Source organism: Apteryx mantelli, chromosome 6 (assembly GCF_036417845.1).
Source record: "Apteryx mantelli isolate bAptMan1 chromosome 6, bAptMan1.hap1, whole genome shotgun sequence".
Lineage (NCBI taxonomy): Eukaryota > Metazoa > Chordata > Aves > Apterygiformes > Apterygidae > Apteryx > Apteryx mantelli.
Window position 1 is genome coordinate 33000018 of NC_089983.1, and position 21269 is coordinate 33021286.

Sequence of the window (21269 nt, forward strand, 5' to 3'; positions counted from 1 at the left end):
GGCAGCTTCTCTGGGCTGGCTTTGCTGCCAGAGAGGGTTTCTACAGCTGCAATATGAGCTGGGGTCAAGGCAAGACCAAAACCATGCATGAACCAGGACTACACATCTCTGACTGGAGCCATGGCTCTCCCTCATCATCAGGGCTCCTGTCCTCACTGCAAGGACAGCTCAATGAACCAGCTGCCAAAGTCAGGAAGAACCAGCAGAGACAGAGGCACCTTCACACACTGGGCTGCGGCTGCAAGAGCAGCAGCTGGAGCATCCTCGTGGCTCTGGGCAGGAATCACATCACCTGCCCTAAGGTAAACTGCCTCTGGTCACTGACCAGTAAAACTGGTCCCTTTACATTTAACTTGCCTGTGCCTCTGACAGTGTTTTGGTCTGGAAGAAGGTCATAGCTTGATGCAATCACTAGTTCTGCCAACCCAACCACAAAACAAGTGAGCAGGAGTCCTTTCTGGCTCCCATAACAGCAATACAGCTACATTTGTAAACTTTATTGCAGAAACATGAGCTGGGAAAAGCCCAGCTCTACTCCCAGGGCAAATTGGCAGAGCTGGAGGTCAAGTCCAAGCATCATTACTAGTAATTAATGGAGTCTGGCTTGGACTTATTGACACACAATAACTACAGAGGCTAAAGATGTCACTGTTAAAGTGATCGTACAGCTGCACCCACTTGCAATGATTTAGCTAGTATCTTTTATTATTGCACAGCCTGCTCACAAGCTTTGGACACCAGCTAGAGTGTTGCCAAAGCCTTTACAAGTGTCACATCCCAAGCACGCAGGGACACTAACTGCCCTGGCCTTTGCAGTCCCCACTAAGCGTGTGTGGAAGAACAGAACTCCCTCTGCCCCAGTCCTCCTCGCAGCAGGCCATGCAGCACACTGTGCACACCTGCAACAGCAATGCCGCAGCTCCTCACACACTCATTTTTAAGAGAACTAATGAGTCCCTAAGAGCCTGGGTGTGCAGACTATACCTCTGTCATGCAAGTTTTACTGGGAAGGTTATTTTAAATGCAGTTGTGACACTCTTAAAATAACAAGAGCTTGCAAACATATGAGCTACAAGCTGACCTGATAAAGTGTTGCCAGCCTCAAGCATCCAAAAGTCATGAGAGGAAGACAGGGGGGCAGGGGGAAGGAGGGGGGAAGTCAAACAACTGTGATTTGCTACTATTTTATATACCATCGCAGGGCACAACTTCAGTCTGCCACTTTTGACCAAAGTTTGAACAAGAAAGTTAACAACAGTGCAGTATAAACAGTTTTTAAACCTCAATATACATTTCAAAGTAAGGATTTGGACTCCTTCAAAAAATTAAACAACTTTCAAACAAAATCAAACACATTGATCTAAAACCAATTTACTGAGAATACCTAAGCTGATCTTACACCTGGTAATCAGGTGCAAATCAGGTGTCACGTTTCAACAGCACAGAAACCATCCCTCATTTACATCAACTCCAGGAAACAAGAAGCAGCCTCAAAACCAGTGTGCAGTCTCACACCGCCAGGTGAGATGAGGCAGCACACAAGACCACCTGTGAATTCCGGATAAAGAGCAGAGGATTCTGCTGGCCATGGGAATAAGCCTGTGAGGGATGCTAAGACAGCTCAGAGACAGAGCTACAGCCCAGCCTCTAAAGAAATGCATGCGGCACAGGGACCAAGAGCATGGCACGCTCCGTTACAAAGCGGTTATGCATCAGTCCTCTCTCTCAGCTCCAGTATTGTCCTGAAGAACCAAAGGTTAGTTGCAAAACCAGAGATATAGGATGATAACCAGTTTCCTTCCTAACTAGGGCAGACTGCAAAACAACAAGTTTTTGTTTGGCCACTCGGGTCAAAAAAAGAACACAGTGAGATGCCCACCCACTGTTGAGATGTGTCAGCAAATTCCGCATGCATCCAGGGATTACATTAGTGCCTGGCATTTAAATCTACATTTATGCTGTGGCTAGTCATTTTAATTCAATGGTTGTGGCTTTGAACCTCACCTCATGCTAAACAAAGAATGTGTGAAGAGTGCATCACTTCCCAAAGCAATCCTTTAATTAAACAGAGAGAGGCTGCAAGAGCAGACCAGCTCCGGCTTGCGCTCTCACTCACCACACGATGGGGAGGGAAGTAGACTTTTTGGGCACCAGGGCACAGGACCAAGACACAGGAGAGCTGGATTCTAGTCATGACTTCACTCTGCAAACGCAAGCGAGCCCACACTCCTCCCTGCGCAGGACGGACACCTTCCTCCACACACACGGACTGGGCTGAGGAACGAAGGCTCAATCCATCTGAGTCCACAGGGGACTTTGCAGTTTCCTCACTGCTTTCAGGACGCCAGAGCTTGGTGTCAGATGAGGTTAGGGACTCCAGCATGATTAGGCAGAAAATCCAGGGCTGCAGCTTTGTCACAGAGGGAGTGCCCCAGGGAAGTCTAAAATAAAGGGCTGACTCAGCACTCGCCTCCAGCGCTGACCTCACTGTGACCGGAGAGCACAGCAAAGCCAGAGGCAAAAGGTCCAGAGCACGGAGCAAAATCTATGACAAGCAGCACAATGCTGCTCAGGCAGCCTTTGGGCAGACATCTCCCACAGCGTAAGGGCACTGTGTGCCCCTATGCACACGCAGGGAAGGGACTCACAGCCCTGTCACTTCTGGCCCCAGCACAAGACCCCAGAGGAGCGTGACAGTTGAACAGAAAGAGTCTGAGAATCACAAGCATTAAAACACTGCATCTCAGCCCCACAAGCTCCCAAGGCATTTCCTTGAACTTTCTTAGTAGTCTCCATCAATATCAACTTCTCTCCATCAACAGAGCTCCCAGGCCTTCAAAGGAAGACCTACTGCACAGTGACAGCAGAGCCACAGCTCTGTACTCCTCAGCAATGAAGATGAGAAATCCCTGCCTTCACTCCTGCCCCTGTATCATAGTTTCTCATCCTTTTAGCTATAGGAGCAACTGTCAGTATCGCACTATAAACCACAGTGGGGAAATGAGTCTGGTTTACAAACAGCCAGTCAAAGCATGGGGTGTTTTATAGCCTAGACTATTTCAATTAAGCAGTCTAAAGCATCTTTCTGCTATTATCTCCACTGGTGGATCCAAGTGGATAGCAAACCAAAGAGACAGGGTTCTTAATCTAGCTTCACAACAGGAGAAGAGGTGTGGGGGAATTACACAGCCAAATCTAGAGAGAGTTTGACCCCCAGTGCAGGAATTGACAGGCTCTCAGCACAGAAAAGTCTGGTTTGAGACATCCTGGCCCACTCTCAGCCTTGGGCACAGAAATAAAATAAAGATGGGAAACTCAGGATGAGTGGAATAAGCATAAAACAGCAATATGTACCAAGGAAGCAGAACCTGCCTGATTAGCTCAAAACATTTCAATTTTCTTTGTCCCTCCTCTTTTCTTGATACCTTTTTTCTGAAACATACCTGAAACCAGAAGGAAAAGCCCCCAGGTCTGTTCTTCAGTATGTGATGAGGACCCTTCCCATGCCAATCTGAAAGCCAGTTTCCAGTACTTCAGAAACACACACGCACACCGCTGCCCTAGGAGGAGAGCTACAGCCTCTGTGCAGCCACATAACCTGGAAGAAGAACCCCAGTTTCCTCCTAGCTTGCCAGGGAAGGAATGCCAGACAGTACAGCCTTGACCGGGGAGAGAGGAAGATGCACCTGGAGGCACTGCAACAAGCCCACTGCCAGTCCCAAGCGCCTCCATACAGTGGTGTCTCAGAGCTTGTGGGTAGAACAGCCATTGCTGAAAGCATGGGCAGAAACAGATTCAAGTTGGAAAAAAGCCATCAAGCAATCCCAGGTCTGCCACACAGGAGGAACCCAGGAAACGCCAGTGAACGGACAGCTCAGGTAGTGGTGCTCAGCCAAGCCAGCATGGTAGCCAAGTCCCCAGACCCACACTGCTACACTTGGGACACGACACCTCCACACAGGCGTTCCCCACAAACAAGGCCCAGGGCACATTATCTGGGACTGTGGCATTTGGCCTTGTCAATGTCCTTCAGGCAAAGCGATCCCTGCTGGGCAGAGAAGGGCCACAGGCCTGACTGAAGACAGAGAAGGTCTGATTTGTCATGAATAAAGTTTGCCTAATACAAAACTTAAAAACTCCCACAAGAGAGCAATACAAGTATGGAGAAGTTTCACAATCCACTGGGTACAATTGCGAAGAGAGTAGAAAAGTTATTAGATAAAACTGCAAGCAGTGAAACATTTGACTGTTACTTCCTCCAAACTGCCTGAGTCAAACTCAGTCTCCAAGTGCCAGCCACGTTATCCCTGTGCAGCACACAACAGCCCAGGGCTCTGAGTGGGAGCCGCCAGACACACACGTTCAGTCCGGGGCACGTGGCAATGAGAAAGAGGAGTCACATCATTGGGAGGGTTCTGATGTGGAGCTGCAGGGCTGAACTTGTGATGCTCATGAGAAATCCGCAACCTGCGCTGTAACAGTACAGTGGGGAGCAGCCCCACACAGGCAGGGAGAAAGCAGACTGACATGGGACACCAAGGCTTCCCCCTGTGCCTGTGATTCCCAACCCAATTCCTGAAGACATTCAGGAAATGCTTCCAGGCTTGCCGCAACTTTCCTTTTAGCAGCTCTGCCATTCACCTTTCAGAGTCATGGGCTCCTTTTTATGACAACGGAGCAGCCAGCCCAAGACCTGGATGGATGGATTAACAGCAAAGCTGCCTCAGCACTCCGCATGGATCCTGTTGAGCCCAGCACCCATCCTTACTAGAGCACTGAGTACCGTTAGGGACGCTCACTCAGCATAGCTAGCTGGAGAGCCAACTCCTCTTCCTCCCTGGTGGCTCATGCTGGAACACGTTCTGTTACTCATTTCTTCTAATAAAAAGATTTTAGGGTCAAAGATGCTACTGAGACTGTGTTCTGCCCCAGGAGCTGCCTCCTCTGGACGGGGACACACATGGGTGCCCCCACCACAGGCGGAGGAAAGCACAGGACGAGAGGGCAGGCTGGGGACCCCAGCAAGGCAGGGAGCCCAGGACCCCGCAGTAGCAGGAAGGGAGAGGACCGCAGGGATGGGGGGCAGCACAGGGGGCTCTTTGCTGTGGACGTGGGCCCCGTTTTAAAGGGGTCCTGGGGGAGAGGGCAGGGGCCCGTTCCTTAAGGAGGAAGGTAGCAGGGTCCCCGCTCCATCTGGGAGGAAGGTGCAGCCCGCTCCTCAAGGGAGAACCGGGGTGTGGGGGAGAGCACTCTTTCTGGGGGAGGGATCCGGAGGCCTTAAATGGGGCCGGGGCCCGCTCCGCAGAGGTGGCCCCAAGGGAGGGGGAAGGCACTGCTTCCAGGTGGACCCGCTCCTAACGGGGTCGGGCGGGGAGGGGCCCCTCCCCGGGAAAAGGGCCCGCGCCACGGAAGGAGGCCTGGGAGGACCCCCGCTCCCAGCAGGGCCCCGGGGAGGGCCCCGCGCCTTGCGGGGGAGCGGGAGGGGAGGCGCGGACCCCCCTCCCGCCGCACTCACCGGCTGGGCGGGCGGCCTGGCCCCCCGGGCCCCGCCGCACCACCGCTCCCCGCGCGCCGCCACCGAACCGCCCGCCGTTACCATAGGGATCCGGGGCGGGGCCGCGGCGCCACGTGACGCACCCCGCCCGGCCGCGCGCGCAAAGGCCGCCGCCGGGACTACAGATGCCGGCATGCACCGCGGCTACCGGTCCGGCGCGGCCCCGCAGACTACAGCTCCCAGCACACCGCGCGCGCCCGCCCCCCGCCCCGGGTCCACGCGCCCCCTGGCGGCGGAGCGGGGAGCCTGCGCAGTGCGGTTCCCCGGGCCGTCCCTGCCCCCTGCACCCACAGGGCACCCACGGGTGTCCCCTGAAGCAGTGCCCCGGCCGGTCCCCGCGTGCACCAGCACACAGCCCCGTGGCACGTCGGCAGCACCACCGCAACGCCGCCCTCGAGCACTGCTCCCGGGGGCACAGACCCTTGGTGGCAGGCAGGCACTGCAGCCCTGCGCAAGCAGCACCCGACCACAGCCAGGGCCGTGCAATCGCGATACCAAAGTGCTGGCACAGCTTAGAAGCAACCTGAAGTGCAGCATGCGGCAGCCAGTGCTGCTCAGAGCTCAGACACAGGAGATGCCCCCACCTGCCTCGCAGGGCTAGCAGGAGCAGCGAGCGCTGGCTCAGCCCCAGCACAGTCACCAGCAAAGCAAGACCCGGAGGGAGCACAGAGCTGCCCAGCCTTGCTCTCCCTGCTGGCTCCCCAAGCACCAGAAGTGTGGCAAGAAGGCACTGGTGGGGAAGGAGTGCTGGGAAATGAGTCCCTGTTCAAGGGCTGAGAGCTGGCTGCTGACACAGCTCTGAGCCCAGCGAGTGAAATCTGCTCTCCCTGGAAGGCAGCACACAGAGGGGGACAGACGGGACACAAGACAGAAGAGCCAAAGGAACAATCAGCACCTTGTGTGACTCCCGCAGGGGACCTGCAGAAATACACTGTAAGGAGGCCTGTTATCAAGAGCTGGTTTCTTTAGATCTAGAAGCTCTTTCCCAGGAAAAGCTTCACATAGGAAGAGCCTCCACATAAAAGCTGGATGGGCTGGAAGGCTTTGCCCTGGGGAGAGTCTGGGTGCAGAGCTCTCTAGGCACGGAGTGCAGAGGGACTCCACAAGTCCTCACACAGACACCTCTCATTGCTGTTAAACCTAAAAGTCCAAGGATGCCACATTTGCTGCACATGGAACATTTTGGCCAAAGACAGCTGCCCCACTGCAAGGAGCATGTCCCTGTTCCTGAAGACTAGATCTGTCCTGGTTAAAATCTGGCAACAGCCAAGGACCTGAGCTGCTGGGCAGGGTCCCTCTCTGGGTAGATGAAGTTGATTTTGCTGAAGGTCAGCGCTGGAGCACAAGGAGGAAGAGTGTTTCTCTCAACCCACTGGAGGGTTTCAGTGGAGGCAGCCTCCCAGTGACCACAAGCTTTAGCTCTCAGTGCTGGTGCAGGGCAGGAGACAGGAGCACACACTGCTTGCAGGCACTTGCCAGGATCTCGGGGGACAGGTGACTTCCCAGCGCCAGCTTCCTCAGGTGCTATGCACAGGTGCAAGGAGGTGGATGAGCTTCTTGCAGTGCCGGGTGGAAGAAGGCCGGGGGCTGCCACCAGCCGTGGGCTGGGAGTCCCTGCTGGCCAGTGCAGCCAGCTTCTCACTGGCCCTGAGAGACAGCAGCACCTGTGGAGCAAAGAGAGGGCACAGGAGTCACAGACCAGCCCGGCACCTTCCCTCTGCCCCTCCAGTGCCGTCAGATGTCCCGCAAAAGAGCTCAGGGTCCCCCTGAGCACCCAAACTGTCAGGATATGGGAGGGCTGGGCAGTACCTGCTGTATCGCTGGGTGCTGGCTGATGGCCCGCAGCGCAACAAGGGCTCCTTCCTGCACGCTTGCCTGGGGGTCCCGGCAGGCCACCTCCAGCAGGACGTGGGGGGCCTTGCTCTGGATCAGCAGGTCCCCCAGCTCCGCTGAGCGTCGACCCAGGTTGCCCAGGGCTGAGGCTGCGTTGCAGCGCGTCTTGGCCTGCACATCGCTCAAGAGTCTTGTCAGCCTGGGTACAGCCCTGCCTAGGGTCCCGGCTGGGGAGGACTCATGGTAAGCAGCATTGCCCACCGCAAAACTAGCTGCCTTGCGCACGTTCTCATCCCGGTCCGCCAGGCACTCCAGCAGGCTCTCCAGCAGGCCAGGCTGGTTCTGCAGCACCTGGGGAAAGCTGTGGCTGTGTCGGAGCAGGTTGCCCAGCAGATTGCAGGTTTTGGCACGTATGGAGTGTTCCCAATGGCCAAGCAGGCGGGTCAGTGGCTGGTAGGCCACACCTGAGCCCCCCAGGATCCTCTGGAGAAAGGGTAGGTGCTCCGGACAGACCCGGGCCACATGGGTCAAGAGGGACAGGAGGTTGGCTGTGATTGTGGGGTTGTCTGAAAACAAGACGGTTGTCAAGAAGGCAATGACATGCTCTGAGGCAGCAGCCTCCCTCACAGTTTGGTCTATGACCTGCTCATCACACACAACGAGGTGGCACAAAAGCCTCAAGGGGAGCTCCGTGCCCGAAAAGGGCAGATGGTGACAGCAGGCCTAGGAGAAAGGAAACACAGCAATGCTGAGTGAATTGTTCCCACATGTGGGCTGGAGAGCAGTTGAAGCTTAACCCCGCAGCAAGTCAAGCAGTGGCTAAAGGCTGCCAGCAGGATGGTGTGGAGCAGCTGACCTGCTCCAAGGGCTGCATGGCACCTGAGTGATGTCCCTGTGTGGGCAGAAATCTGCAGTGTTGGCAGGGTGTGAGACAGTGCCATGCATCAGGGACAGGAGGTGCAATGCAGGAAGATGTTTCCAAAGTGTGGAGGAGGAGAGAAGTTTGGGGCCAGGTAGCTGGGCACAGGGGAAGGAGGAGGGGAAGACCTCAGGGTACCTGCAGCAGGTGGGCAGGGATCTGGGAGTCTCTCACACCCTTCGTGACTGATGCCAAGGTGTCTTCATCCACATCCAGGGCAAAAGGGAAACAGAGGAGCTGGCAGGCCTGGAGCACCACAGCTGGGACAAGCTCAGGATCCCCGTCCTCCCTCACTTGCCTGGATTTGTTGGAGAGATTGAGCTTAACACAGATCAGAAAACAGCAGGGCAAGAGGCAGACAGCTTTCCTCATGCCAGGCACCAGTGAGAGACTCTGCGAATGAACCCTGTGGCTGTGCCCAGCAAGAGCCAGGTCAGGTATTTCTCAGCCTTCTGCGTACTAGTATCCAAGCCACTATCAGGTGCCGAGCTCTGCCCTTCTCAGCCTCCCACCACAACTCACGTCTGTGCCAGGCATGCCAGGAAGCGGGGGGACAGCAGCGTCTTCAGCGTCTCCATGAGGACACCGCAGGGCTGGGCGAGCTGAGGCAGACACTGGTGCGACTCACAGGTGAAGACGAAGAGAGCCAGGCTGAGGAAGAGCAGGATGCCTGCAGGGAGAACAGCACAAAACTAGGGAAGGCTGCAGAGCCTCCTCTCTCCTGTCTGCCCAGTGCTCCCCATGCTGCTCCGGGGTTGCTTCTGCACTTCCCTGTCCAAGAACAGACAGCTCTCTGGGAGGTGCCCCATGGCAGCACCCACAGTGGTCACTTTTGCCAGCGTGAAGCATTCCCATAGATGCCCTTTCTTGTTTCTCTGCCCCTGGCCCAGCTGGGCTCCTGCTGACTTGGCACAGTGTTGGCCAGCCCAACCTTTGCTCCATGGAAGAGAATAGCAATGCTCAGGAGAAGTCCCTTGAGCCCCTCTGGCCACAGGGACTGAATGCTGATGGGGATGGACATGTGGGCAAGTCAGAGGGCAGGATGTGGGGCTGGGTCCAAGAGAGATGCCCTGTGGTCCCCTGGCTCCTACCCTGAGGGGAGAGGAGGTTCCAGTCCGGCTCTGCCGCAGGGTGACCTGCCCCCAGGCTGTCTCCTTCCAGCGTTGCATTCTCACTGCCCACATGAAGCACCGCAGCAACACTATGCCATACAACGCTCCACAGCTCCGAGGCAGCAAAGCCCGGTTCCACGACCATGTCCTCCTAGTGATGGGGAGGCAGGTGTCAGGGGGCTTCCTAACCCCCTGCTCTTCTCTAGGGCTTTGGTCCATGCGCTCACCTGCCCCATGATCCTGGGGAGGTCAGCGCTGGGTGGACCAGGCAGCCAGCAGCCCTGCAGTGCCTGCTGATGTTGCCAGTCCCAGGGCATCTCTGCCCTTTCCCTCTCTGATGTTCCCATGAATCCCCCTTTCCTGCCTCTCACCCTCTTGCAAACCCTCCAGAGCTCCACCAGAAACCCAGGAATGCTGGGTGACTTTCACAGGGTCACACAGATCAGCCAAAACTCCCCAGTGCCCTGGTTTGCCTCTGCCTTCATCACTGATCCAGGTTCAGGCCTTTCTGCCCCACACCAGGCCTTTGCAGGGATCAGGCAAGGGGAGGGGGGCAGGCCAGTACCTGGGCAAGGAGCTTCAGAAGGAGGAAAAAGAGCCCGTCATAGATACCAGCACCCATTGGTGGGGGCAGCTGCAGCTGTAAGAGAGGGTGTGGGATAGGTTGGAGCTGGGTGCTGGGTCTGAGGGCACATCTCTGTCTGCACACCTCCGCAGTGGTGTGACAGCACAGCCCCCCTACTCCTCTGTCCCTGTCCCGTACCTCAGTAGGTGCCGTCAGCACGTTCATCACTGCTGGCAGGGTCTCCTCTCCCCTGAGCGCCATGGTCAGCCCATGCTGACTGAGCTGTGTCAGGAGGAATGCTGCAGCACCCTGGGGGAGCAGGGAGAGCTCAGCACCTTTGGGACTTTTTCTTACGCCCACTCAAGACTGACTCTGCATCCCCCTCCCCAGGCCTGGACCCCCACAACCCTGGGTGAGGAACAGTAGGACCCAGACGGGGTGTGGGGTTCTGCAGGGCTCTAAATGGTGGCTCTGGCTGGGTGGACAGACTCACCACAAGGGAAACGACAGGAGACCGGGTGATGATATCCATGGCCACAGTAACCACCTCCTCGAGCCTGAAATACAGGGACCAGGAGACAGCTGAGCCCTTCTTCCAGCACTATGTTCCCAGGGCTTCACATCCCACAGAGCAACAGCATCCAAATTCCCACCCACCAGTGCTGGGAAGCAGCCACCATGCAGGGCAAGAGCAAAATGTGGTTCACAGCACCTCCTCATCCATTCTGTGTCCCTAGAGCATCTCCAGCACCCAGCCACACTGCCCAGCAGCCTGCCCATGCATCAGGATCAGAGGGATTGGAGACCAGAAGCCCAGCTCTGGGCAGGGCATAGGACAGAGGCTAGCTCAAGGCAGGGTTCATCTCCTCTGCTATGTCCCTGTCCCGGTGTGAGGTGGGCACAGGTGAAGGTGGGTGTTTACCTGGGAGGGGAGCCCTGGAGCTGCAGGGTGAGCAGGGCCAGCAGGTGCAGGGAGGCCTCGCAGGCTGCCCCCTGGGCCACATCCGCCATGGGGACCTGCCAAGGGAGCAGGAATCACAGGGGGGCACAAGGCCGGGAGGGAAAGAGGGCATGTGTCTGGGCCCTGCAGGGAAGATGGTACCTGCATCCTCCAGGCAGGGCTCCCCCAAGCTCTTCCCTGCACATGTCCCCCAGTCTGGTCTGTGTTTTCCCCTGGCAGGATCCTGGCTCAGCCTTTCCTCTTGGTCCCATCTCTTTCCCACACCGCCTTCTCCATACCTCCCTCTTCAGCCCGCACTGGCCTGGTCCCACTGCCTGAACCAAATATACTCTCTGTCCATCCCACACCCCCAAAGCCCCAGAACCACTGGTTTCTCCTTGCTCCATTTCTTCTCCCTCCCTGCTCAAGTGTCTCTGCCCATCACTACAGCCAGCACTGGGTCACACTCCCTGCAGACAGCTCTCAGAGAAATGTGCCCTGCCCACCTGCACTCCTACCCCATCATCAGGGATGAAGCAAGTCCTACCTTGCCATTCGAGAGCTGCATGAGGGAACCCCACACTCGCTGGCTCCTTCCCAGGTGCTGGCCCAGGCTCGGGCTGGCATGGCAGCCAGCATAGAGGATCTGTGAAGCAGAGGGGGAGAGATACACACCAGCCCCCGGGGACAGAGGTGCAGCTACTAGGCCTGTCCCCATCAGACCCTGTGGCTACCATGGGCTCAGTTACTCAGTGACTGACACCACAGAGACGGGAGTCATTGAGGGCTGAGCCCACAGTTCCCCCTTCCTGTGCCCCCGACCCCAGACAAAGGGACCAGGTGCCTCATGGATAGCCAGACAGACAGCCCAACAGGGTGCACGGACAGCCAGATGGATGGGGCTGTTACCTTGAGCACATTCAGGGAACAGTTTGGGTGCTCGAGCCTCCCCAGCAGCCTCCCAAGCTGCTGGCTCTCTCCCTCCATGAGCTTCTCAGCCACCTCCTGAGAGACCTGCAGAAATCAGTCTGGTTTTCACCCTGAGCACCCTGAAGTATTGCCCAGAATTAGGCAGCATAATAATAGCAACAAATTAACAACTAAAGAATGCCTCTGCTCCCTGCACGGTGCCTGCGTTCACTCAAGGGTGCCCATGTGCCATGACCCAGCCTTGCTTTGACACACAGTCCCTGAGCTAAGCAAGGTGAGATTTCTCCTCTGCCTCCCTCCTTGCTGATTCAGGGTTGAAATTAAGGATCAAATGTATTCTTGCTTTCCTTCATTTTCCCTCTTATTTATTGTCCATTCAATTTCAGATTTTCTACAGTTCATATCACTGTCATATAAGAATTCACCTCTTCTCTGCACTGACTTTTTCATTATTTAGTCCATCCCACAGTTCAGATCCTAAGTGTGAGTCTTTTAATTGACCTAGGAGTCCTTAGATTCTCCTGGAGCTCAGCTCCTGCCTGGGAAGGAGCAGCCTGGGAACCCCAGGGGATCCCAGTCCTGCAGCCATCAAACCTGGAGAATCCCAGCCCTGCACTCTGCTGCTCAAAGAGATTTTGCTGCAAAAGGTCACTGCTTCTGCGAGGACCAAGGACACCTCCCTGTCCTTCAAAGAGAGACAGCCTGACCTGCTGCTTGGCTTCCCGACACGCGTTCCTCCCCAGGGGGATGCTGCAGGCAGCAGCCAGTGCAGCCGTAAAGAGATCTGCCACATGCTGGCTCTGGTCATGGGCTGATTTGGGCTCCATCACTGCACCTGCAAAGGGTAAGAACTCAGGAGACATGTTCCAAGGGTGAGGGACATCGAGGGGCTGCAGGATGGGGCTGGGGAGCAAGAGAGGAAAAGTCAGGCTTGGGAGATGAGGAGAGTGAGCTCTGGGATTGGAGGGGAGGACAGGAGAGCCCTGGGTAGCAGGGGTTTGGGGAGCTTGGACAGAGAAGCTTTGGGGGGAGATCATATAAGAGCCACCCCTTCCTGGCAATGGTGCTGCAGTGGCAGTCAGTGCTCCAAGGAAGCCCAGGGGCTGGAGGGAGAGGGGAGACCCTCAGGGAGCCCCAGGAGAAGGTGACAGGCTGCTACCACCACTACCTTGCAAAGCAGGCTGCTCCAAGGTAGATCCCTGGAGGAGTCCATTCAGCAGGGGCTGATGCTTCTCTCTCAGGCTGGCATAAAAGGGGGCAGAGATGGAGGGGCACCTCGCGTCCAGGCTCTCGCAGAGCAGGGTGAAGCACTGTGGGAGACACAGGGGCTGCTGTCACTGCAGACGGAGGGAGGGAGGGGAGAAGGGTGATCGGGGAGGAGGCTGTGGGAGGAGAGCTGATATGGGAGAAGAGCCCATGTCGTGAAGCCACAGGGACCAACACCCTTTCCAGTCACTCAAGTCCCCCGGTTGCTGCATGGGAGCCGCAGGCAGCTGCACGCTGGCTGAGGGAGAGGTACACACAGGCACATAGCCAGGGAAGGTGCCCCCTCAACACCTCAGGCATTCCTTTCTGCATGCAATCCCCCCAAAACCCCCAGCAGGTAAGATAGCCTGCCCTGCCACCAGTGTATGAGACCCCCACAGCTGGGAGGAGGGGTCCTTGGCCTGTTCTCCTCCCAAAACGCACAAGCAGTCCCACAGCTTGCGTACCTGGTGGGGAGGGTGGGGAGAGTCCCATGGGAGAGAGGAGGCAGGGGCACCCTTACCAGGAGGCTTTGCTGGCAGAGTCTCATCTCACTGTCAGCTGACTGGGCCAGCAGCTCTGGCAGCAGGGCTAGAAAGCGGCTGGCACACTCCTGGAAAGCCTGCAGGCTGGGGGAGGCAGGAGGCAGCGGGGGCAGAGAAGAGCAGAGAATCATGGCCCCTGCTTGGAAGGACAGGATCCAGCCAGGCTCATACTGCCCTGGCTAATGGAGCAGGCAGCACACTGCGCTCTGTAAGCCAGGGCCAGCAGGCAGCGCATCTGAACTCCGTGCTTTGCCTCCTCCTCCCTTCTCAGCCCAGTGCCTCAGTCTCCCCACTGATGGAAAGCGATCCTCTGCGAACACGGTAATATCACACAAAGTGCTTAGTCCATGATGCTTCCCCACGGAGATAGCTCCAGGCACAGAGTAGGAACACCTCCCTGCTGCCCCAAGCTGGGTCCCCACAGTGGCCACAAGGTGGGAAGAGACCTCAGAGCACACTGGGTTGCTGCAGCCTCCCTACCTGCCCTTCTGCTGGCTCCCCTCCAGGCAGCACTCACTGCTGAAATAAACTGTGGTCACCATGACAAGGTCCGTCAGCACCACGATACACCAGGGCTGCTGCAGAAGCCAGAGAGAAACAGCAGATGGGAATTTTCCACTGGCCACCTTGACACAACTGTGGTGGGGTCTTTCCCTGTCAGGACCTCCCCCTTCTGAAGGGGGCCTGGAAGAGGCGACAGTCCTGCGAGCCAGCTCCAGCAGAACACAGGGGCCTCCAGGAGGCATCTCCCCAGCTCCCTCCTGGCACTAGCATTCTGCAGTGCTGGAGAGAGCCGCACACTGTCTGCATTCCCACACCCACCTGCTTGGTGTTACTGTTCTCCAGGATCTTCTTGGCTAAACACAGCAGGAACAGAGGCATATCCAGCTCTTGGCAAAAGTGGTGCAGAAGCTCTGAGTCACACTGGGTAGCCAGGAGGTTGCCCACAACACGGAGTGCGGGACGGAGATGGGAAGCTCCCTCCAGCATACCTTCCAGCACCTGGGCATGGAGAAGCCAGAAGGGATCATGATTAGCAGTGGTTATGGCTGAGGATGCAACAGTGTCTCTGCTGGCTGCGGGGCTGTCCTCCACCCGCTAAGACAGGGGAAAAACAGAGGGCAGATGGCCAGCTAAATGCATGGGACAGCTCCAGTCCCTGGGGAAGGCAGAGAATCTCCCTTCTGGCTGAACTGGGGGCTCTCCCAATGCCCCCAGTCCAACCTTGGGAGAGGAAAAGGCATTTGTGCCTGGCTCAGAGCCCCCAGTGCTAGTTGGCTGGGTGGGTCAGCCATGGCTCACCTGCTGGCTGGAGTCTGCAAGGCGGGCCCGGACACGCTGCCGGAAGGCCGAGTCCCTCAGGAGGCTCAGCGGCGTGCTCAGCTGCATGGCTGAAGGTTCTGTGGCCTCGATCAGGTGCTGCCACTCCTCATCACTCTCCAGCTCCTAACCACAGAGGAGAGAGGGCTGGTGTCACGGGCCCTGCCTCCCCCAGGGTCCCTGTATCAGGTGCCAGGGATTGGGCCCTGCTGTCTTCACCACAGGACACCATCTCACCTCGCTCTCCAGGTCCACAGTCTCAATGCTGCGCCTGCCCCGGGACTCTGCCCTGACAGGACCAGGCTCCGGAAGGGTCCCTGGTCCAGGAAGCTCTTGTTCGTAGTCTCGAGTGATGCTGTGCTCCCTGGTCACAAAGACAGCACAGTCAGAGAGCTGCCCTGCCTTCCCTCCTGCCTCCCCTCACAGCCCTGGCCCTCCCTCACCTTGCGCGTGGAGGAGGCTCCCCCAGCTCCCACTCTGCCATGCTGCTCCCTCCTTGCAGGATGCCTGTGTTTTTCTCTTTGGCAGCAGCTGCTGGCTCTCCTTCCCCAAGAGCTGCCTTCCCAGGAGCTGCTTTCGGTTTATGCCCTGGGCATCTTTTGCCAGGGTCCTTCACAGACGCAGTGTCTGTCTTCAGCTGCCCCTGGGTGTTGACAGAGATTTGGTCAGGGCAGGGCTACATAGGCAGTCAGCTGAGCCCTCTACACCCCACTGCCCTGAAGACCTCACATCCTGCCTTGTATGTGGCTGATACTCCAGCTTGACCCATGTACCTGCTGTCCTCCCCAGTAGGTCCCATTTCCATGCCCTCCTTGGCCCTGACTGTGGGGTACAGCCGGGGGAACCCACACATCCCTCCACCTTTTTCCGGGCCTCCTCAGCCATCTTCTGCCGGGCCTTTCTCAGGATCCTGGACTGGCCACTCCTGGGGGCCAGGGAATGGGCTTGTTGCTCCTTCAGGGCCTGCAGCTCTGGGGACAGCTTGGTGGTGAAGGGGTTTGAGATCCCATGCTCTTCTGTGTCATCAATCACTGGGGAGGCAAGGGGAGGACTCTGTCAGCAGCTCTCCCTTGGGACACTGGGAGAGTGACCAGCTCTGGGACCTCAGAAACCCCAGGGGACCCAGAGCCACCCCAGGGGCAGGAGTTAGGAGCTGGTGCTTGGAGGAAGACTAGATGGAGGAGACAAAAAACAGGGTGGTAAGAAAAGCAGGGCAGAGCAGTGCTGGCAGCCTCCCCCATGGCAGCAGGAGGAGGAAACAGATTAGATCACTGCTGGAAAAAGAGCTGGTACTCACCAGTGACCCGTCCGGCAATGAAGGGGTGGGAGAGCAGCTCTGGCCACGACAGGCGCTGACGGGGATCCTTCATCAGCAGTCCCTGCAGGAAGCTCTGCAGGGCAGCACAGTGCCAAAGGCACCGACACACACTCAACATCTGCTGCATATCCTCCAGGGACACAGTACACCCATCAGTCTCCCTCAGTGAGGACACCCAGGACTCCTGGGTTCTCTGTCTGGCTCTGGGAAAGAAGCGGCCCTAATACTTAGGGCAGACAGGCCATAGGAAGACACTGTCTTCCCTTCCAAGCCCATTAAGTCACTCCTCTGCTGTTTGTCTCAGTTTCCCCACTTATTGAGGGACAGCAGTGATATGGATCTCTCTCCTAGGGGGGCCACCCTCTCATCCCTTCACTGTGCTCTGAGATCCCTGTTAGGGGACAGAAAACCTAAGACTGACCTATGAGTGCAGCCAAAGAGGCTTTCCCATTAATGGATCTCCCCCTACAGGCAGGACCTTCACCCTTACCTTGAAGACTGGGCTTATGGCATCGGGCCATTTGACCGGGTCCTTGACAATGAGGCTGACAAGCTGGAAGATGCTGCTGGTGTAGAAGGGAGGGGTGCCCACAAACAGCTCGTACAGGATGCAGCCCACGGACCACAGGTCAGCCGTGTGGTCGTATGGCCGTTCCTCCACCAGTTCAGGGGACATGTACAGGGGGGTGCCCTTGATGGAGGTCAGCACCATGGTGTGGATGCTCATGGCACGGGCAAACCTGCTCGGAGCAAAACATGAGTGGCCATTTAAGGCTGAAGCCTCCACTGCAGCCCCCAGGAAAATCCCTATGCACTAACCAACACTCCTCTCCCCTCTGTAGTCCAACAACTCCCATCCCTGCCAATTCGTGAGTATGCACAGAAGCCAGGTCCCCTCCCACACTCCCTCTTCCTCTCCAACACCCAGGACACCTCTCAGCTGCCCCAAACCCAAGTGTCCCCCTCGACTGGCCCCCAGCACCCACCCAAAATCGCAGAGCTTGATGATGCCGCCTTTTCCCAGCAGGATGTTCTGGGGTTTCATGTCGCGGTGCAGGATACGGTGGGAATGCAGGTAATAGAGAGCAGAGACCAACTGGGCAGCTATGGTCTGGACCTGCCAGAGATGCGAGAGACTCACCCTGTATCCCACAGTGCCCCCAGTCCCCCGCCAGCACAGCCATGGGCTCCCCCACAGCCATTGGCTCTCCAGCACCGCCCCCTTCCTGCCCTTGCCCTGTTTGGGGCAGAGACCATCCCCAGCCATGTGTCAGCTGTTCCTCTCTGACCCACAGGAGTGGGCAAATGGCCACAGCAGCAGCCTCATGCTGTGGCTCTTGGAGAGCAAACAGGGAAGCCGAGGTCCCTGCCAGACCACCATCCCCCAATGCAACCTGGCTCCCTTTTCATCCTCTCCAGAGGCTCTGCCAGGTAAAGCCTTAGAGGCACCTTCACCTTCCTGATGTCCCCTGGCCCACAGCAGAGATCTGCTGCCTGACAGATGATCCTGTGCTCTTCACCCTGCAAGAAGGCTTCTGAGCGGCCACTGCTGTGAGAGTCACCTGGTCCTCGGGCAGACTCCCATCATCCTCCAGGATCTGGAAGAGCTCCCCCTCTGCATAGTCGGTCACCACCACTACCTGGAGAGAAAAGCAGCACAGAGGGATCAGGCGCTCACCCAGCCACATCCCCACCATGTCCCGGGGACCAGAGCAGAGTGAGACAGGAAACCAATGTGGGAGACACTGCGCTGTCAGGAGCTCACAGGGCACAGCCAATCAGCTTGGGCTGGTCTCAGGGGCAAGACAGAGCCCCTGTGGTCGCACTGCAGCAAGAGCCAGTCACTTAGCAGTGCCCTCACGGCCCTCCTTCTTATCTTGGACAAAGAGCAGAAGTCAGGAAGAGTGAAGGAAGGGGACAAGCTCATAATGGTATTTTCAAGCCCAGTAGGAAGAATCACTCCTTTTAACTTGTTTTTATTCTGTTACCTGATAACTTTATTTGATGCCCCCGGTTCCTGTCTCATAAAAGTCTTCGGTTCTTCCCTACTCAGCCTCTCTACATGTGAGTTTAGATGCATGAAAAGTCACAGTTTCTGAAGATCCCACCCTCATCCTGCAATTCCAAACCAGTCTCTTCCATCAGACAACCCTCAGCAGCTCCTTCACTTCTTCGCATGACCCAGTGTATCCCACACAGCCCAGCTGGGTGCCGGCTCCCCACCCAGCACATACTGGAGGGTTCTGGAAAACAATGACTACCCACCAGTCTGGACTCCCAGTCCTCACTCAGGCAACCTCCAAGTGAGGTCCCTGCATGTTCCCAAGGAGGGAGGGAATGTCCTGGGGGCAAGGGATCCCAAAGTGGCCACCATAGGGAATGGAGTAGGCTGGTGGCAGGACTGCAGTATTCAACATGAGTGGGGAAAGAGGGCCAAAGTCAGCAGCTGGGATCAAAACAAACCTAGCTTGCTGGAAGAGCTGGTAGAAGCCCTGGGAAGGTGTCACCAGAATCTCCTGAGAAAGAGGTCCCTGTGACAGCGAGGGCCAACCCATGCCCCCCTGCCCCATCAAGCAAAAGCATGTGCCCTCAGTTGACCCCTTCACCTCCTTGTCGGTCTCAAAGCTGTCAAGCATCTGGATGATGTTTGGGTGATGGAGGCCTCTCATGATCTCAATTTCCCGCTGCAGGTTCTTCAGCTCCCTCTCTGACCGCCCAACCTTGGGGATGAACTTCAAGGCCACCACCTTCAAAAGTGGGCAAAGCTGGGATCAGACTGGGATCCTACCCACCCTGGCAGAGACAGCATTTAAGCCAAATGGGATTTCACATTTTCCAGCTGAGCATAGTGAGCAACCCCTAAACAAGACATTTGTCCCACTGGATCCCTTGAAGCTGGGGCTCCCCCCAAAGCCCTTGCACATCAGCAAATGTAATCAGTGAGTGCAGACAAAACTTGAACACATGGCACTTCCAGAAACAGTCCAAGCACGGGGCAGGACCTAGGGATGCTAGCGGACAGTGAGCTAAACATAAGCCAGGAGTATGAGCTGGCAGTGAGGAAGGCTAGCAGCATCTTGGGCAGCACTAACAGGAATGTAGGCAGTAGATCAAGGGAAGTGATTATTGCCCTTTACTCGGCAGTTGTTGGACCACATCAGCAATACTGCAGACATCTTTTGGCCCAGAAGACATTGATAAAATGGAGTTGGTCCAGCAGAAGCCACCAGGATGGTTGTGGGGACTGCAGCTCATGGTGTACAAGGAGAACCTGAGTGAACTGTGCTTGATTAGCCTGGAAAAAAAAGGGCTCAGGGTATCCTAACAGCAGTCTTGCAGTTCCCAGGAAGAGATAAAGAGCCAGGATCTTTACAAAGATACATGGTGGGAGGATGAGAGACAGTGGTCATAAATTGAAACAGGGGAGGTTCCAACTTGATAAACTGAAAAACTGTTCAATCCAAGTACAGTCAAGCACTGGAACACCAGAGAGGCTGCGGAGTATCTGTCCTTGGGGGTTTCCTAGACCCAACTGGACAAAACCCTAATCTGAATTCAGTGCTGGTCCTGCTTTGAGCAGGGGATGGACTGGAGACTTTTTGAGGTCCCTTCAATCTGAACGACTCTGCGCCAGCAAGGGCTGACCAGGAATATCAGTGGAAACATGAGTGCTGAGCCCTGCAAGCCTGGCAGGGCCCTGGAACTGAACAGCCCACCAGAAATCAATGCCCAGCCCCGCATGAAAGACCTCTCAGCTTTCTCCTCTGCCCCCTTTTTCCTCACCTGGGCACTGTATTTCCGACGCCCCTTGTACACTCGCCCAAAGGAGCCTTCACCGATCATTTCCAGGACATGGTACTTCTCCATTGTGGGCATTCAAGGAGGGGGGCACCAAGCTGCCAAGGCAAAGCGGCAGTGAGAAGGAGCCCTTCACCCTCTGTTCTCTCATCTTGCCCTCTACCACAGGCTGCAACAGGGTAATGGGCAGGGCACAGCCCTCGGCCAGGCTGCCTTCAGCAGCTGCAAGCAGGGACCAGAGATGGGCTCCAGCATCTCTGAGCCAGGAAGGTAATGCCGCACCTCCTGCTGCTCGTGTGCCTGGCACTGCCACGCAGGCTGATCCCGAATCCCCTAGGCCCACCCTGGGGGATCCCCTTCCCCAGCCAGCCTCCTCCTCAGAACTGCATGTTCAGGTCTATTGGTTTCCACTAGGATCTACCTTTCCCCAGATGGCATGCATCCACTGAGATCCACCCACACCCACTTTCCCAAATGGGGCTGACTCTTCAGGATCCACACTAGCCCTCCCATCTGGATCCATCCCATAGGATCCACCCACTGCCCTCCTCAAATGGGACCCACCCCCACTGATCAACCAAACCGGGTCACACTTCTACAGGAGTCTCCCCCATCCCGTCCGCTGTCCCAAATTCCAGCCATTTCCACTGGCATCTCCTCCTGCTGCCCCTCCACCAGCGGCGCACACCCCTGGGGAATCCACCTCAATCCTGCCCATGAGCCCTAACCAGCCCCCGTGGGAGCCATGGGAGCCCCATGGCTATTGTATCCTCCTCGGTCTCCCACAGGGATGAGATCCAGTATCCAGCAAACTCTGCCATGGGCCCCACCTCACCTCACCTCCCCACAGGGACCCCACGTGGGACCCACCGCGCTGCCCCACAGGGCCCCCCCGCAGGGCCCCCCGCGGACCCACCGCGCCGCCCCACAAGGACCGCGCGCAGGACCCACCGCGCCGCCCCGCAGGGACCCCGCAGACCCACCGCGCCGCCCCGCAGGGCCCCCCGCGGACCCACCTCCCCTCCCCCGCGGGGAAGCCCAGCCGCTGACGGGAGGCGCCGCCGCCCCCCACGCAGTTAACCCCGACCCGTACCGGCCCCCCGCGCCGCGACCCGCCGCGGCCCGACCGCCCCCCGCGGCGCCGCAGGCCGCCGTCGCGTCGCCTGGCAACCGCCCCGCCCGCCCGCCCG

General features: G+C 57.2%; 2 protein-coding genes across 9 annotated transcripts in view; both read right to left on the reverse strand.

Annotated features, from left to right (window-relative positions):
• Positions 1–5583, reverse strand: part of TTLL4 (tubulin tyrosine ligase like 4) — a 31089-nt gene extending 25506 nt beyond the window's left edge. For all 5 annotated transcript variants that reach the window (XM_067299189.1, XM_067299188.1, XM_067299186.1 and 2 more), the window contains exon 1: positions 5516–5583. The gene's annotated coding sequence lies outside the window, so the exon portion shown is untranslated. The remainder of the gene's footprint in view (positions 1–5515) is intronic.
• Positions 5584–6431: 848 nt separating this feature from the next.
• Positions 6432–21237, reverse strand: STK36 (serine/threonine kinase 36). 4 transcript variants are annotated; one of them, XM_067299192.1, is made up of 27 exons: positions 21173–21237; positions 20065–20177; positions 18888–19028; positions 17844–17921; positions 17268–17398; positions 16772–17021; positions 16261–16354; positions 15825–15994; positions 15407–15606; positions 15201–15327; positions 14946–15089; positions 14466–14645; positions 14124–14221; positions 13622–13727; positions 13022–13163; positions 12561–12688; positions 11833–11937; positions 11471–11569; positions 10906–11000; positions 10477–10540; positions 10182–10292; positions 9984–10058; positions 9398–9569; positions 8829–8976; positions 8445–8604; positions 7364–8110; positions 6432–7218 (listed from the first exon to the last, which is right to left on the reverse strand). In XM_067299192.1, the coding sequence occupies exons 2-27, from the start codon at positions 20155–20157 to the stop codon at positions 7072–7074; spliced, it is 4005 nt and encodes a 1334-aa protein (XP_067155293.1). In that variant the 5' UTR covers positions 20158–20177; positions 21173–21237; the 3' UTR covers positions 6432–7071. The 4 variants fall into 4 exon arrangements, with proteins under 4 accessions (XP_067155293.1, XP_067155294.1, XP_067155295.1 ...); XM_067299193.1 differs by lacking the exon at positions 21173–21237 and adding an exon at positions 21096–21166; XM_067299194.1 differs by lacking the exon at positions 10182–10292.
• Positions 21238–21269: the final 32 nt, after the last annotated feature.